Below are 16,758 nucleotides of genomic sequence, written 5' to 3' on the forward strand. Positions count from 1 at the left end.
TGTTTAGTTATTTGATACTTTATAGCAAGAATATTAACTGCTATATAAGACACTATTATATACCTGTGGCGTGGAAGACCCTGGTTTGATTCCCAACGGGAGCTCACGTTTTTCGGTTTCTATGTTAATCAGTAGGTCCCGTCTCATATAGCCTCGCTGCTGAAAGGGCGCTAAACTCAAAATCAACTCAACTCAATAATTATCTATACATTGAATTTAATAATAAGGAGGGAGGCCGAATAAAGAGGGAGACCTTAAAATTTAAAACGTAGGGTCAGTGTGAGTCAGAGAGGTCACGGGGGGTGGTGTGTCACAGTTAGTCACGTCCTGTTGACCCACGATCCACTGACCTACTCACAAATCTTGACCCAATTGACTCACTCCATCTCTGGACTGTATACACAGATAAAGCAGACATATATGTAATCTGACCTTACTTGGCCTTCACTAATTTAAGATAATCTACAAAAAATGAAAGAAAGCAATTTCAAACGCAAAAATATAGAAATGTATTTTCAACGGAACAAAAAAAAAACAAAAAAAAAAACGTAACAGCCAAGATTTGAACCCGAATTTCTGCACTCAGCAAGCAGACGTCTTACCGACTTACCCACGGCATATCTTCCGACTTCTGGTTTTGAAACTTTATTTACACTGCGTGTGTTACCTAACAACGTTACGAGATGTCCTTACTGTCGTGTTAACACGCGTTCCGTAAATTTACGAAGTCGCTCTTTTAATCCAAAATCAATTCGACACACACACACACACACACACATATATATATATATATATATATATATATATATATATATATATATATATATATATATATAGATAGATAGATAGATAGATAGATAGATAGATAGATAGATAGACATATAGGTGAGGTGATTTTAGTTTAGCGTCCCTTTCAGCAGCGAGGCTATATGAGACGTGGACCTACTGATTAACGTGGAATCCGAACCACATGAGCTCCCGCCGGGATAGACATATAGATATAGATAGATAGATATGTTGGTGCACCAGTAAGCTCCCAAGAGTACAGATTAATTCATTCTTGATTTTAATCTACAGAACAAATGTTTTTTATGAAACCAAGGGGACTGCTACCCATAGATGGCTAAGTGAGGTAAATAAAATTTAAACTTCAAATGGAACTGGGGTGATTCACCGACAATGGCTGATTTAACACGTTTGATAACAGCGCGGGTAATAGCTGGTTTATAGATAGAGCCTGTGTAGGTAAGTGGATACCGCGTGAGACTGTCATTCTAAGGGTGTGGGGTTCGAGTCTCGGCCTAGACTGAGTTAATTTTTTTTCAACACTATAAATGATGTTCGCGTTTGATACTGAAAGAGATTTATCCTATGAAGGGAGAAAACCCACGATGGGGTCAGGGGGAAAGACGGACACTGTTTATCCTTAAGTATTAAAATTTAATTTATTCCCATTTCTTTTGCTCTTTCCTTTCCCTCTTTCCTTCTTTTCTCATTTTGTTTAGCTTTCCATACTTTTTCGGTCTCTGCATGATGCGTATTATTGTTTTCGTTTCCTTTGCATTAATTCCTATCTCTTTGATCTTAAAGTAAATGGAATTTCTGTAGATTTATCTCGTGGTTGTTTCTCTAAGTGATGCTCTCAGATAGTAATACTTTTTCCTCCAAATGAAGGAATATCCTGGCATGTTATGTTTTCGGGCACGTATTTGCTGTCATGTTGGTTGTCCAACTATCAGACATCGAGTGAAACTTTTCTCCTACTGGAAAAAGCTATCATTTCTTATGTATCCAACCTCCAGTTTCTACTGTCGCTGACTGTACCTGAGGAGATTAGAACTTTTATGGCACGGATGAACTTGTCACCTTCAATAAATTCTGATGCCACGGACTACAGTGAGCTGATAGATTGGAGAAAATGTAAGTTGTCTTCCCCTCTTGTGGTCGAAAGCTTGACAACAGAAACTTATGTATGACAAATGTGGTGATGAGTTTGACTTCTTAAATTTTCCATGCCATACTCAGAAAACTGAAAGATGTGTCAAACTTGTCACAGAGTCTGCAAAAAAAGTATGCGGACAAGAAAACAGAAATGGCTACATTAGAGCAACTTTGTTCTCAAAACTCACAATGCCAAAATTTGATTTAAAAAAAAAAATCCGAATTTAAGGCTAATTCCTTGACTAAATCAGCATATTTTAGCACAACTTAATTGGTTGGGCAGGGTGTGGGTGGAACACATAACAGCCACCTCCTCGTGGTGAGTTCTAGGCCATTTCATGAAGAAGGCGTTGAGAAATGGGTAAGGAGTTGCAAAATCATTATGAAAATAAAATGTATTAAATCACTCACATTAACGAATTATTAACAAATATGACCTCACACAACAAAAATAAAGTACTTAGACGCTGTAGAAATATATATAAGAAAAAGTAATCTATATATTTCTCGCGCATAGGTAAATTTTGGAGTTTTTTAATAACTTTTTTTCAAACTTTAGGCCGTTGGCGCGAACTGAAGTTCCAAAGTGTGTTTTTTCGTTATTTTTCCATTAATTAACACGAAAATACGCAACTTTTGAGCCCTATTAGAATTCGATACTCGAAAATTTGATTTTTTCGCTCCACCCTATTGTGGGGGTATGGTGGCTCAGCGGTAGAGCAATTACTTTTATTGTGGGTGGAGTTCCTAATCCAATCCCAGCCCACATAAGCTTGTGGTGGACAACATCGTGTCTGTTTTTTTAGGGTACTCCCGTTTCCTCCCACACCCAGGCCCGTATACAGGGGGTCTAGGGGCCCGCCCCCCCATAATTTTTGCTGGCCCCGTAAAATTTTCACGGTAGGCTTGCAAATGGACTATAATATGGTGATGAACTATAATATGGTTGGATCGGCCCCTCCTAACTTCAGCCGGACCCCCCCTCTACATTTTTGGGCTGGCTACGGGCCTGCCCACACCCTTCTATCATCATTCACTTGCCTTAATCATCGTCTTCCTTAGCCTAAAAGGCATAATCATGGTATGTTAAACTGAAATACTTCTTTTTAAAGTTGTTTATTGTATAAAACAAAGAAAATTGATTTTATGTGACAACACAATCTGTGAATGTGGAGGTGCGACAATATTAGCATTTTGCAAGATAAAACATTATATGGTGTCCCACTCTGGGCCGCAGGTCTGCAGATATAGTCACCTTAAAAGATACCTATCTCAAATGCAATCTTATCTTATAAATAACTTTTGAATAAATCTATCTGTTCAAATTTCATATTAACCCATTTAACCCCAAATTATTTTTGTTTCAGAATGTCTTAATTCCTTCTAAACTTATTGATTCTGACCTCATTTAATATATTTTGAGGATTTTAGTATTGTTGATTTTTGTTTATCGTCCCTTTCAGCAGCGAGGCCATACGAGACCTGGTCCTACTGATTAACGTGGAATCCGAACCACATGAGCTTCCGCCAGGAATGGAACCCGGGTCTCCCACGCCAATGGCCCGTACGCTAACCGTTTAACCACAAAGGAGCTCAAGAGGATTTTAGTAGTAGCACATGGACTGGTGGCAGATCCTTATTGTAGAAAACGAAATAAATCCACAACAAATAATCCAAACAAAAAATGATAAAAATAAATTGTTCCCATTTGGGAACACTGGGATTAAAAGGGTTAATATTGTTGAATGAATTTATTTATTCCACCATCCTCTCAATATTTTTTGAATGAATTTTTTATTACACTACCTTGTTAGTTAACCATTCTACTATTTGACTAGCTTCTGTATAAACTTTTCCTTTTTAATTATCCTCGGAATGAATTTACATATTCCACTACAGAAGGTTGTTCGCTTTATATCCAACCATTTTTGACGGGTACTCACCTTAAGAGATACCGCGCCGCCACAACCGATCATGTTCTATTGAGTTATTTTAATCAATGAATATTAATATGAAAGCCTTGTTTAACTGTGATATTCGTATTTCCATTTTACTCCTCACCACAATTTTCTTAATTTTTTCCCGGTATATCGGGTGCGATTTTCTGTTCTTTCTCGCAGTGGGTTGGTTCCTTCCTCGTATCTACACTCATTTATGTTACTAATGGAGTTATTTATCTAAGCAGTATTATCAAGATATTTGTGGTTTTAAAGTACCATAAGCGTCAAACATAAGAGGGAAACAAAAATATTGACATTACACTATTAATTTTAATTTTGAAGCATTACAACTTTTGAAAGGTTACAATTGTATAGTTTGGAAGAAATTTATCTCGTATGTTGCAAAATTCATTTTTATTTTAGCCACGCAATAAACAGATTTTTTTTTCGCATTTCACGTATCTGGAAAATTATTTTTGCATCATGCAGGATTTACTGAATTATTGAATATTTTCTTATCATCATACATAAATTATCGTGCATCGTACGGTTAAATAATCATACTTCTTAAATGTTAGTTGCAAGAAAAGTGCTCGTATGGTGCGCTGTGTAGACAGCGTAAATTCCTAGTTTTTTTTTTTAAAAAAAAAAGAAAAAAAGATTAAATTTTATTATTATTATGTCACTGCTAACTTTACACCTATGTTCTGGAAAATTTACTACAAGAGTTTCTATCAATATATATATCATAACATGAAGTTGTATAGTTCCACCAACTATCGAGATCAGAGTGTGTTTTGGGAGGCAAATTTTGATGTAACATTTCACACAGTTTACACATTGCTTGCCACTGATCGTGTACTGAATAATATTCCTTCCACCAGAAATACTTGTTATATTCGTCTTCATTCTGATCTAAATACAGTAAATATTCTGCAAGTTCTTTGGGGCTTTTGAAGTCTTTGGTGTCAATGTAAGACATTGGAGGAGCTATCAATTCATAGTCACTACCACCATAAACCACAGGAACAACACGGTAACGTAATATATTGAACAGTTTCTCCGTAACGTAATCTCTACACAAAGCATTTTCGAAAGACAAGTAAAATTTATAATGGTTTTCGAGCATTTTATAGCAATCTTCACCTGCGGACACGTCACACTTTAATGAACCACACCTCCCAAAAATGTCAACTGGAATATATTTCGTTAACTCTTGAACATAACACTTACGGAGACTTTGTGCATTACAATTTGACACAAACCACGCTACCAACTTTGTTTTTGTTCTTGTATAATTCGTCAGTGGTAACCTTTTGAATTTAGGTTGTTTCCACTTGGCTGGAATATTCATTGTTCCATTATAATCCTGAGATTCGGAGACCCATCCATACAGTCGAGGAATATCTGAATCTAGACTATAAGTCATTGTCCAATTAAAGAAGTTATTGAACGGCTTAAGACTAGCAGCATCTCTTTTTGGAGCTTCTAAGTTAAAGTACACATACCTTTGGTGTGGACTTCGAGCATACATTTTTATCGTCTTGGCTTCAAACAATCCCATATGAAATATCACAGCATCGAAATCCTCTTCAGGTATTAGATAACGATTGTCTGTAGCGAAACAAGTATTCACGGGACATTTCTGATTTATAAATGGTTGCTGACCTTCCCCGAATGAAAAATGAGGGTAATCATAATATGAATTGCCGTAAAGAATCACTTTTAAACCGTGAAGACGTAGTTTGTTTTCCTGTTGAATAGCATAAAACCTTCTCATATAGAGAACACGACCACATATTGTACACAACACTAAAAGTGCTAATACAACCAACACTAACCGAAGATGTCTACGGAGTATAGTTCCTATCCTATGACAAGAAAGGAATTTGTTCGTCGCCTGAATCATTTCGCCGTGATTCTCTTTAGAACAAAAAAGACACTCTAGATCCTCCCCCTATGTAACTGTCCCGTCATGCTACGAGAGTTAGTTATCTAAAGTAAAGAGGAATGAGGTATATCACTCAACGCTTGCGATAATTTTTTTTAAACACTGATAACATGATCGACTTGCTTCACACTTAAACACGATCTATATCTTATAATTAATTACATTTGATAACTTTTTCGTTTCAAGGAAGTTGCTTGAATTTATATCTTTATCTTACACAGGTTTTGCTAACATGGAACATCAGCAGTGTTGCACGCCAATTTCAACGAACTTTTGCAGCTAGATACTAGAATTTTTTATGCGAAAAAATCGGTTTGAAGGTGCCTAAGCCCCTTCCGAAGTGTTTTCAAGACGCTCGAAATGACAAACAATTTGCAGAAAAAGGCTTATGCACATATTAGATAGAAAATCAAGGAATAGTTTCTTTTCTGTGCGAAACGATTGCAGGGGGGAGCAACGGACTGCATTCAAATGTCTCCAAATAATATGACGGGCAAAATCGACAAAAGGACACAAGCGATTCCGAGGAAACTATGCATGCAAATACTAGACGTAAAAGTACGAAATACTTATTTTTCGTTTCTGCGGCAAACCAGTTAGTAGGTATCAGGCATAAAGTGGTCAATGCCAGCCCTGAGGGCATACTGATGTACTTTTGTGGAAGTAGTAAATGTTACTGAGCCTTCATATACAGTTACTAAGTGATGCAACTCGATGACGCAACTGCTTCTGAAGCATTGCTTTAAATTGTTTCCTTCGTACGAGGTAACTGCAGTTGCCGTCACTAAAACGGTTGCCGTCACCGACCGCTCTCGCGCAACTGTCTCGAGCAACTCTCAGTGTCCGTCACTCGAGGAAAAGCATTGCTTCAAATTGTAGCCTTCTTACGGGGACACTGCAGTGACCGTAACCGTACAATGTTATGTTGCCAGTGTATCTTGATGCCAATGTATGTATATGCTTTAAAAAAAAAAAAAGTGCTGATCAGACGAATTCACACTTGATCTTTCCGTACCTGCTCTAGTCGTGGGTTTTCTACCCCTCCCCGATGGGGGAAATTTTTAACACAATCGAAAATAATAATAAAAAACTTACTTTATGCATACAGGTCTACCTTTATTTTGTTTTAGTATAAATTTTAATGAATTTTCATTTTACAAATGCTGTGAAGAGAGACTTTAATTGCTACAAATTCACAATCTTTTCTTGTTTGAAATAGTTACAGAGAATGATGAGTTTGTGTTTTACAATATGCGTTGGCGCAATCATGAAAAAAATTCGTTTTGAATTTTCATCCGTAATAGTTTGAATATTCTAACACTAAGAATTTCATTAAAAGGAATAAAATAATCGGATTGTTGAAATTTATCTAGATTGATATTGTGACAAGGTATTGAGGAGCACATGCACAGGAGGGTTGCGAGGAAAGTGCAGTATATCATAATTATCCGCCTCTTCGCTACTGTCTACTGCAAGCAGCGTTGCCAGACTCACAGCTCGGAATTATTCCAAAACCTGATCAAAATTATGCTAGATTTAGTCAAATTATGCTAGATCCTCATAATTACTAATTCAGGAGTTTTAAAAGGAAAAAAAAAAACGAAGCTGAGATATGATAACGTAACTTAAAATATGCAGAGCGCAAGAATGCGTGGATAGAACTCAATACTTCACACAGCAAAGCTTTAACTCAACCAAACTAGTGCAGTCGTTGCCAGACTCAATGGTGTATATATCATATAAATGAATGCAAAGTGTTTGTTTACATATTTTGAAAGAAAATTACCTCGCAGCATAAGCGGAGTTGGGAATTGTCTGCTGGGGGAGGGGGGGCAGATTTTTGGTTGGTCTCGGACCTTTCATTTCAGGAATAAAGATGATCATGAAGTCAAAAATAAACATGGTGAAGTTGTCAAAAAGTTGGGGCAGAATGGCCCCCATAGCTCCGCCCATGCCTCGCAGTTAAAGGATTAGAAAACCCTGGGTGCAGCCACAAAAAAAAAAAAAAAAAAAAAAAAAAAAAAGCCCAAAGCCGTTTCTAACTTACTTCGGAAAATGAGACTGCCTGTATGGTTTACCGACTGTATGAATCAATGGAAGAGGATACATTTCTGCCGTTCTTTTTCTTCCCACGACCAACTTCTTTCTCATCTCCAGGTTTTGCGGCTTTTTGATAAATTTGCTGAAATTATGCTAGATTTGGGCAGATGCTAAAAGCAAGATGCTAGATGCTAAAGACATGCAAATTATGCTAGATCTAGCATCATTATGCTAGATCTGGAAACGCTGACTGCAAGTACAACGTTAAAATTCTATTTAGCTTCGATGACCAATAATTAAAGCCAATAGACTTGCTAAATCAATTATTATTTGCAGACTGTTTGACTTCTATTATTATTATTATTATCATTATTATTATTATTATTATTATTATTATTATTATCACGTAACGGGACCTAAATATTGTATTCTTATTACGTCCGTCCGTTACTCCAACGATAACTCTTGGACAAATGCCAAATTTTTATATTGTGTTTTTCCAACAGATATGTGGAGCGATTATGGTATCTCGTCCGAGTTCGTTAATAGAGAAGATTGATCAATCGGACGTGGTAAAAATCAACCATTTCCGGTTTCAACGTTGCCATTATAGAGCGAAAGCCGTACTAGATAGCGAGAAGGGGTTTTCTCAATCGATTAAGGGTTCCAAGAATAACTGAAATGTCCATCCTTAATATTGTATTATAACCGGAAGTGGTAGAAATACAGTACGACTTCCGGTTTCAATGTTAATTTACATAGAGGAAAATTGATAAGAGAGCGAGAAACGATTTCCTTACAATCGCCTTAGCGTTCTAAGAATATTTTGCATCTTCTCTTTTAACACTTTATTCAAATCGATTGTGGCAGAAATCAACCATTTCCGGTTTGAGTGTTGATCGCCATAGAATAAAAACGGTAATAGATAGCGAAAAGTGTTTTTGTAATCAATTTAGCATTCCAAAAATGTGTGCTATCTCCTCTCTTAACCCTCTATTCAAATCAGAACTGGTATAAATCAACTACTTCCGGTTTAAACGTTGATTACTATAAGGTGAAAATCGTGATAGGGAGAAGCGGTTTTCTGTAATCAATTCTGTCCCAAGAATAATATTTCATCTCGACTCTAATCTCTGTACTAATACCAAACGTGGTATACATCTACCATTTTTGGTTTCCATACTAATTTGAAAAAAAAAATATATTGGCGCACTCCTCTTTATTGTCTTTACCAGAATTATGTATTATTATTATTATTATCATTATTATTATTATTATTAAATTATTAAGGAAAGAAGTAAAGGACGGAAATATGTTGTTGACAAAACCAAACATATATTGATGGGATTCTTTGTGGCTAAGTTCTTAGAACTTTGCTGCCCTTGCAGGAGTCGGGTTTGATTTCCGGTGGCAGACACTGTGATTTGTAGATCTATGTCTCATGTAGCCTAGTAGCGTAGGTGTTGAAAATGAAGTTGAACCATAAGTAATAAAAATATATAAACAAAAATATTGGTAAGTGGTAGAGTATTACCTGCGTCTAACAAAAGAATATAAATTGAGAAATTAATTACAAAGTTTATGTGACTTTGGAGCTGCAATACCTAAAAAAAAAAAAAAAGGAAATAATATGCATATGCATATATAGTCCTAATAACAGGATTCCTTTCATGCAAATCCCTTTCTAAGGGAAATCTCTTGGCAGAAAGAGAACCGTCCTGCGAATCCGCACGAACCTCATTCAAGCTGGTTCAGGCCAACTGTCATCCGGGGAACCTAAAATATCCTCCTTCATGTCAGCATCTTCGGAATCCAGGGAACTCACTCAATTAAAAGGATTCAGTAGTAAATATCTAAAAATTGTTCCGGGAGTCGGAACAATCTGGGCTAATTCTCTTAAAAAGTGATAATAAATAAATTGTAGCTAGTTAAAATAAAAATCGAGCAGCCTCCATAATTGAAGATTGCGACATTCTCTATCAGGAGCAGCCAACCTTTAAGGGTCCGTCCAAAAAATAACTAATTCAAATTTATTTAGATTTCGAATAGTCATCAGCCATTGATCGATCTGCTATCAGTAGAAGCCGTAAGTGTGTCTCCAAAATTCAGACAGAGGACAAAGGACATATTAGCAATAATTGGTACTTTGTCCAACTAATATATATTTTAAGTTATGTTTCATTTTGTCGTTGAATTTTATTTTGATTTAGGTATATTATCGTTTTTGGTTCCTTCTGTCTGTTTGCTGGGAATAGAGATGATCGTATGTAGGGATGCACGCGAGACGTCTCGTCTCGTCTCGCATTTGCGAGACGAGACACGAGACGAGACTGAAAATTTTATGCGAGACGCGAGACGAGACTAAACCACGCGAGACGAGACGCGAGACGAGACAACATTCATGAATTACATGTAATTATATATTACATGTAATTATATATAATTATCAGTCTCGCAACATTCATGAATTACATGTAATTATATATTTAGTGATTTTACATTTATTGAATTTTCTAAGTTGAGCGTTAATGCCTCCAGGAACAAAAAAGTGATTGGGGCAATAGACATTTATGAGATTTATTATTATTCAAGGTTGATTTTCAGAATTAAAGCCTTCTTTAGTTTCTAAACATCATTAAAAAAGAAAAGCTTTGTAAATTGGAAATTTATTACAACATCGATTTAGGACTTTATTTTGCGACACAAACACATACACGCGGGCGCGCACGAATACATGAACTTCTCTTTTTGGTCTGAAAAGCGATTATTGCTGCAAAATGTGATATTTCTGTTGTTTCTGTCTTTTTCACATTACTACTAGCGATTTATGTTGGGGCATGGCGGGGAAATCCCCTCTCGTCAAAGTTTATCCCGGGCCCGGCTCGCAGAAATAACATAATATTGTTACATGGAATAAGTATTTTCTTTCTATATATTTATCAAAAACATCCCCATCTAGTTCGGAAGTTTAATTCAAACACTGGTTTGGTAGGATGGCCCTATAGGTTTGATGCGAGATGGTAGGAATGACCCTATATCTCTCAGTAATTTTATTTTCTAGATCTGGCAACACTATTTAAGTTGAAAGCGAAAGTTGATAAAATGCGATAATGCAACATTGCTACAAGCGCGAACGAACCAAAAGAATTGGGTCGTATTGTGTTGTGAGGAGTTCTTTTGTTGCCTACAAGCGCTTTTGGTGGTATAAAAACATCTTTATAATGGAAAATCACCCATCAAGGAAACGACCAAAACGTGTAAATGTTGGTAGTGGCGACGATATTTTAGAAGAGCCAAATATTTTAGAAGAGCAAAGTGTCAGGGAATTTTTATGAAAATATACTTCTGTATAGGGGAATTTTGGACATTTTCGGTATTATTTTTGGCGGGCTTATTTTTGCACCTAGAAGATTGAAATTGTGCACAAACATTCAGTCCACCGAGGAATATTTACGAGATTTTTTTCGTACTTCTGTGTTAAAACATGGGGGTACAAAGGGACTAAACGTTGAAAAAGGGAATTTTTTACCAAAAAATCACTTTCACGGGATTTTCTCGCCTTAGATACATGATGGAGACAAGTGAATGGTACCGCCTGAAAGGCAGTTCTATTCTGAATGATCCTAGGGTAATTAGGGATGTCTCAGGGAATGTTTAAAAATTTTCCTCTGTATACGGGAATATGGGACATTGTCGGTATATATTTTTTTGGCGGACTTACTTTTGCACCTGGAAAATTGGAATTCTGCATAAACATTAAACCCACCTAGTAGTATTTATCAGATTTTTTTCAGATCTCTGCGTTAAAACAGGGGGTCCAGAGGGGCTAAAAGTTGAAAAAATGATATTTAGACTCAAAAATCCCTTTTTTCGGGATTTTCCCGCCTTAGATACATAATGGAGACACGTGAGTCATACCGCCTGAAAGGCAGTTCTAAGCTGAAGAGAATGATGGGCGAAACATGACCCTAGGGTAATAAGGGATGTCTCAGGAAATTTTTTATCTGAGATCATGGTGTTTTACGGTAATTTGGGGCATGGTGGGAATTCCTGATAAAATTTCTCCCACCCTTACTATTCAAGATAGAAACTTAAAATTTGTCACACACATTTAGTATACCAAGTACTATTTTTTAGATTTTATTTTAGATGGCTACGTTCACACAGGACCGCTCCAGAGGGGCCCAAAGTGCGAGAAAAAATTCCCTCCGTAATTTCCTTTTGACATCATTTTTCCCGGTCCTGGTAAATGGTATGAGCATGCAAGTGGTACCATTTGACAGCCAGCTTCATTCTGAAGAGAATGTGGTAAGAAACCATGATCCCAGGATAAAAAGTGACGATGCAGTAGCTGCTTGACTGAAAGTCTAAAAAATAGCCCAAAAAGCCGGGTACCGGAAAGGGTTAATTTGACGAAAATTAATGGTCCAGGAATCAAATTCCAGCCCAACTTTTCTTTTAATTTGGAGCGGAGGGGACACAAGTTCGGATACCATGTTGAACTCTAGATTCCGTCTCCTTAGGATGTTATGAACATTCATCCCATGGAAAGCAATGGGAAATCACCAAGGATTCAGCTTGCCAAGAGACTTTTAGGTCAAATACCTGCCTTCGGACAGAATATCACATCATCATTCATTAACAGCCATAGAATAACACATTGCAAAATTTTGACCAGAATATATGCGAGACTGCGAGACCATGCGAGAAAGTCTCGCGCGAGACGCGACTCAAAATTTTATGCGAGACGCGAGACGAGACTTCACATTTGCGAGACGAGACGAGACGAGACCAACATTGAGGCTGCGAGACGAGACGAGACTTTTCCATTTCTCGTCTCGTCTCGTCTCGCGTGCATCCCTAATCGTATGGATTGGGGTCATGGTTGAGAGTTGTGTCTAAATGCCAGAAAGACAGCGAGATATGATACTCTCAAGAGGCGGTGGATGCCCTTATAAAGGCACAGAACAGAAGCCAAACAACACGGCTATATAATGAAAAGAAAGAACGACCCTCTGTTGTCAAAACAAGGTAGTAAAAGTAGCGCTGAAGCTCCGTAGATGGAATTAGGGGCACTCAAAAATTTTCGTAAAATCTGCACAGTCGAATTGTCAAACAGCGCAAACGTCAGTGTTGTTCTTTGAGCGTGAACGCGTTTCAGTGTTGCCACACTTGGTACAATCGTACCAAATTCAGCCCTTTTTGTCATTCATCGGCCCCTTGGTACCACGCTGGCATTTTCAGCCCCTTTTGTGAAAAAGTTGGTACAACTCTACCCAATTCAGCACCATTTAACAAATAGGCCTACTTGTCACATTTTCAAAAGTGTCAGTAAGACTTTTCCTACATCTCACGTTACTCATACTGTGTGTGGGACTCTTAAAAAATGCTGTTGAACGTTCATTCTGTGACGTTGCACCGGTTAACAGTGCGAACTTTGAAAAATTCGTAATTCGAACTATACCGGGAAAAAAATGACGCTACGTGGGCATATCTGCGCTGCGGATGAAGGAGACCAGAACGAAGCAGTGTGGTGGAAATTTTAGCTTGAAATCTTTTTTAAAAAAGTTGAACCAAGTGTTGAATCAATAACTGTTTTCCCTTTTAATTTGCAGCCTCTGTTATACTTCCTACATGCGAGAAAAGTTTCATCTATTTCCACGGTTATTCCGGGTCTTCCTATTTGGATATTTTTAAAAATAATTTTTAAAAAGAGCACTTATTTGATTTGGACTCGTGGAAGAAGGGGGTGTTTTAGAATTGTATCTCTTTTAGTTTCGTGTTATAGAGCCATGTATTATACTGGTATAAAATAATGAATTCAGCCCTTTTTGTTTCAATTTGGTACTATTTTTCAGCCCACTCCAGAGCTAGGACTGTGGCAACACTGACGCGTTTTTAGTTGTTTGGTACCTGCTGTTGGTTGCCTGTCTATATATATGTAATCGTATTCCCCCTTCACATCTCTTACATGAGTTTTATATAATAATAATAATAATAATAATAATAATAATAATAATAATAATAATAATAATAATAGGATAGGAGAGGGATAATTTTTAGATTTATTTATTTATTTATTCATTCATTCATTGATTAACCCTTTGGGGATCTCATGGTACAATTTGTACCATACGGGGTGTTTCATGGTACATTGCGTTATAACTCTCCTATTTGAGCTTTTTCGTCCGGATTTTTTTTTTCAAGTCCAGAGGCATTGCAGAAGACATTACGGATGGTTTCACACCTTCCTGTGTCGAGACATAGGAGGTGATGACGTCATAAGTAAAATTTATATTTTCGTGTAATACTTTTTTGGGGGGTTTATGTAAAGTATTTTTGGCGGGCTTATTTTTGAACGTAGAAGATTGAAATTTTGCAGAAACATGCAGTCCACCGAGTAGTATTTACCAGATTTTTCTTCAGATTTCTGCGTTAAAACAGGGGGGGATCCAGAGGGTCAAAAAGTTGATAAAAGGGATATTTTTACCCAAAAATCCCGTTTTTCCTCATTTTCCCGCCTTAGATACATGATGAAGACACGTGAGTCATACCGCCTAAAAGGCAGTTCTATTCTGAAGAGAATGATGGGCGAAACGTAACCCTAGGGTAATTAGGGATGTCTCAGGAAATTTTTTACCTGATATCATGGTGTTTTACGGTAATTTGGGGCATGGTGGGAATTCCTGATAAAATTTCTCCCCCCCTTGGTATTCAAGATAGAAACTTGAAATTTGGCACACACATTCAGTATACCAAGTACTATTTATCAGATTTTTTTTAGATGGCTACGTTCACACAGGGTCGCTCCAGGGGGGCCCAAAGTGCGACAAAAAAAATCCCTCCGAAATTTTCCCTTTGACATCATTTTTCCCGTTCCTGGTATATGGTATGAGCATGCAAGTGGTATCATTTGAAAGCCAGGTCCATTCTGAAGAGAATGAGGTATGAACCATGATCCTAGGATAAATAGTGACGATGCAGTAGCTGCTTGACTGAAAGTCTAAAAAATAGCCCCAAAACCCCGGATCTCTTAACGGGATGATCTACCTTTTCTCGGCACAAAAATTTTTATATTGGACCTTATGGGGAGAACATGGCTACCGAATTTCCTCAGTTTCTAAGGAACTAGGTATCTCTAATGGGAAAGAAAATTTTTGCAGCATTCTACAGAAGTTTATTAACAGGTTGAAATACTTATATTGTATATTTGTCTGCTAGTTTAGCAGAAATAAATTATTAAAAAATAAATAAATTAGTTTCTTTTTATACAAATTATAATATGTCTAACTTTGGAACCAATTATGGTAGAAAGATCAACTTTTTTTTGTTTTATTCCTTGAGAAGAAACGACTCTAATAGTTTTAATCTCAACCATATCTGATACGCCAATTAAAAAATAGTATTTTAATATAAGTATTAAAGTCCACCTGTCAAGAAGTTTGACGAGGGTAAGGCATCCGCGCCCACCCTTTTCTTTTGTTTTCGTCCCGAGAGATATGAAGGGACCGTTTTCACAGCAGGTGTCAATGCGAATGTAAACATCCTGTCCTCACGTTCAATAGCCCAAGTTCGGCCACTTTCTCTCTCTTCCGAGGAGAGAGAAAATGGTGATCAATTATTTCTGATAGCCAGATGATAGACAAGCATTCTAAAATGTCTTCGAATTCCAAAAATGTATCGACCATAACTTTACCATCTGGTTATTTTCAGGAGGCAAAAGTTATATTATTATTATTAGTATTATTATTATTATTTGGAGTAGAGTGCAAAGCCACGAAGATACAAATGGCTCCATTGGCTAAACATACACATAGCTGCCCCCATTCAGAACATCCCTTTGTGCGTTAGAAAACATGCTATAACAATGCGCCCCTCGCAAAAATCTAATTCAACTCTTATTGACCTCAGTAGCGCTTACTAATAGCGTAAATGCTATAAATCAGGCATTTGCAAGTAGGAACAGGGATGAAGACACAAGTGGTTCGGATCCTACATTAAGCTGTAGGTCCCACCCATAGGACGTCATCATTCTGAAAGTATGTTCTTTTCTGCGTATCCTGCTTCTTGTTTCAACTCTTTAGGATAAATCGAGACTAACTGACAGTGCGTAGTGTTAGCGGGGTAAGCGCGGAAAACGAAAAAGTCAAAGAAAACAGGGCTTTGCTCCCTTGTCCCCATATAACAATGCACAGTATGGACACCGTTCCAAATGGGTCTTATAGGAGCTATCATGGCAACATTTTTGTATAAGACAATTGGTGTGTGTCGTCTGCATGGTTGTCTGGGGACAAAAAAGGGCAAACATGTTTTTCAATAAATAAATAAATAAATAAATAAATAAATAAAAGAAAACGTGCATTTTTCAATTCCCATATATTCGTCCTAAGAAGGCGCTTAGCGCAACGAGCCTAAACTTTAAATGCTTTGAAAGTTTGTTCTTTTTTGCGTATTCTGCTTCTTGTTTCAACTCCCTAGGACAGTGATGATTTCAGGGGTGATTCTGGGGGGGATTCTCCCAAGAGCTACGAAATTCACCCTCGGGTGCTTGAGATCTTCGCAGAAATTTCTGTGGAGCACGCAATTTTTAGTCGCTTTCCCCCCTGTGCGTGGTGCCTCCGGAGGAAATGATCTGAAATTAACACTGCTATAGGACAATTGGAGATTGGCTTACAGTGCAATTGGAGTCTTAGCGAAGTAAGCACGAGAAACCAGAAATATCACAAAAACAGGGCTTTTGCTCCGCTGTTCCCCCTTGAAAATGCACGGTTTACATACAATACAGGTTGGATCTAACAGGGCTATTTAGAGAACGTCTTATAGAGCATTTGGTGTGCAGTGTTGTCTGCGGACAAGGAAGCAAAACCGTGTTTTTCATTAAAAAAT

The 16,758-nt window shown here is 37.3% G+C and overlaps 2 protein-coding genes across 3 annotated transcripts in view; both read right to left on the minus strand.

The window, feature by feature from the left end:
* Positions 1-16,758, minus strand: part of LOC145686734 (uncharacterized) — a 274,285-nt gene that overhangs the window by 142,427 nt on the left and 115,100 nt on the right. The gene's annotated exons all lie outside the window — the stretch shown is intronic.
* LOC145684928 (glycoprotein 3-alpha-L-fucosyltransferase A-like) lies at positions 4,529-5,848 on the minus strand. The gene has a single exon (XM_081757283.1). The coding sequence runs from the start codon at positions 5,788-5,790 to the stop codon at positions 4,582-4,584; it is 1,209 nt and encodes a 402-aa protein (XP_081613409.1). The 5' UTR covers positions 5,791-5,848; the 3' UTR covers positions 4,529-4,581.

This window comes from Thermobia domestica, chromosome 5 (assembly GCF_964235325.1).
Source record: "Thermobia domestica chromosome 5, izTheDome1.hap1.1, whole genome shotgun sequence".
Taxonomy (NCBI): domain Eukaryota; kingdom Metazoa; phylum Arthropoda; class Insecta; order Zygentoma; family Lepismatidae; genus Thermobia; species Thermobia domestica.

Bases quoted from the DNA above. Each gene is read 5' to 3' on its own strand.
- LOC145684928 (XM_081757283.1), bottom strand. From the start codon at position 5,790: ATGATTCAGGCGACGAACAAATTCCTTTCTTGTCATAGGATAGGAACT.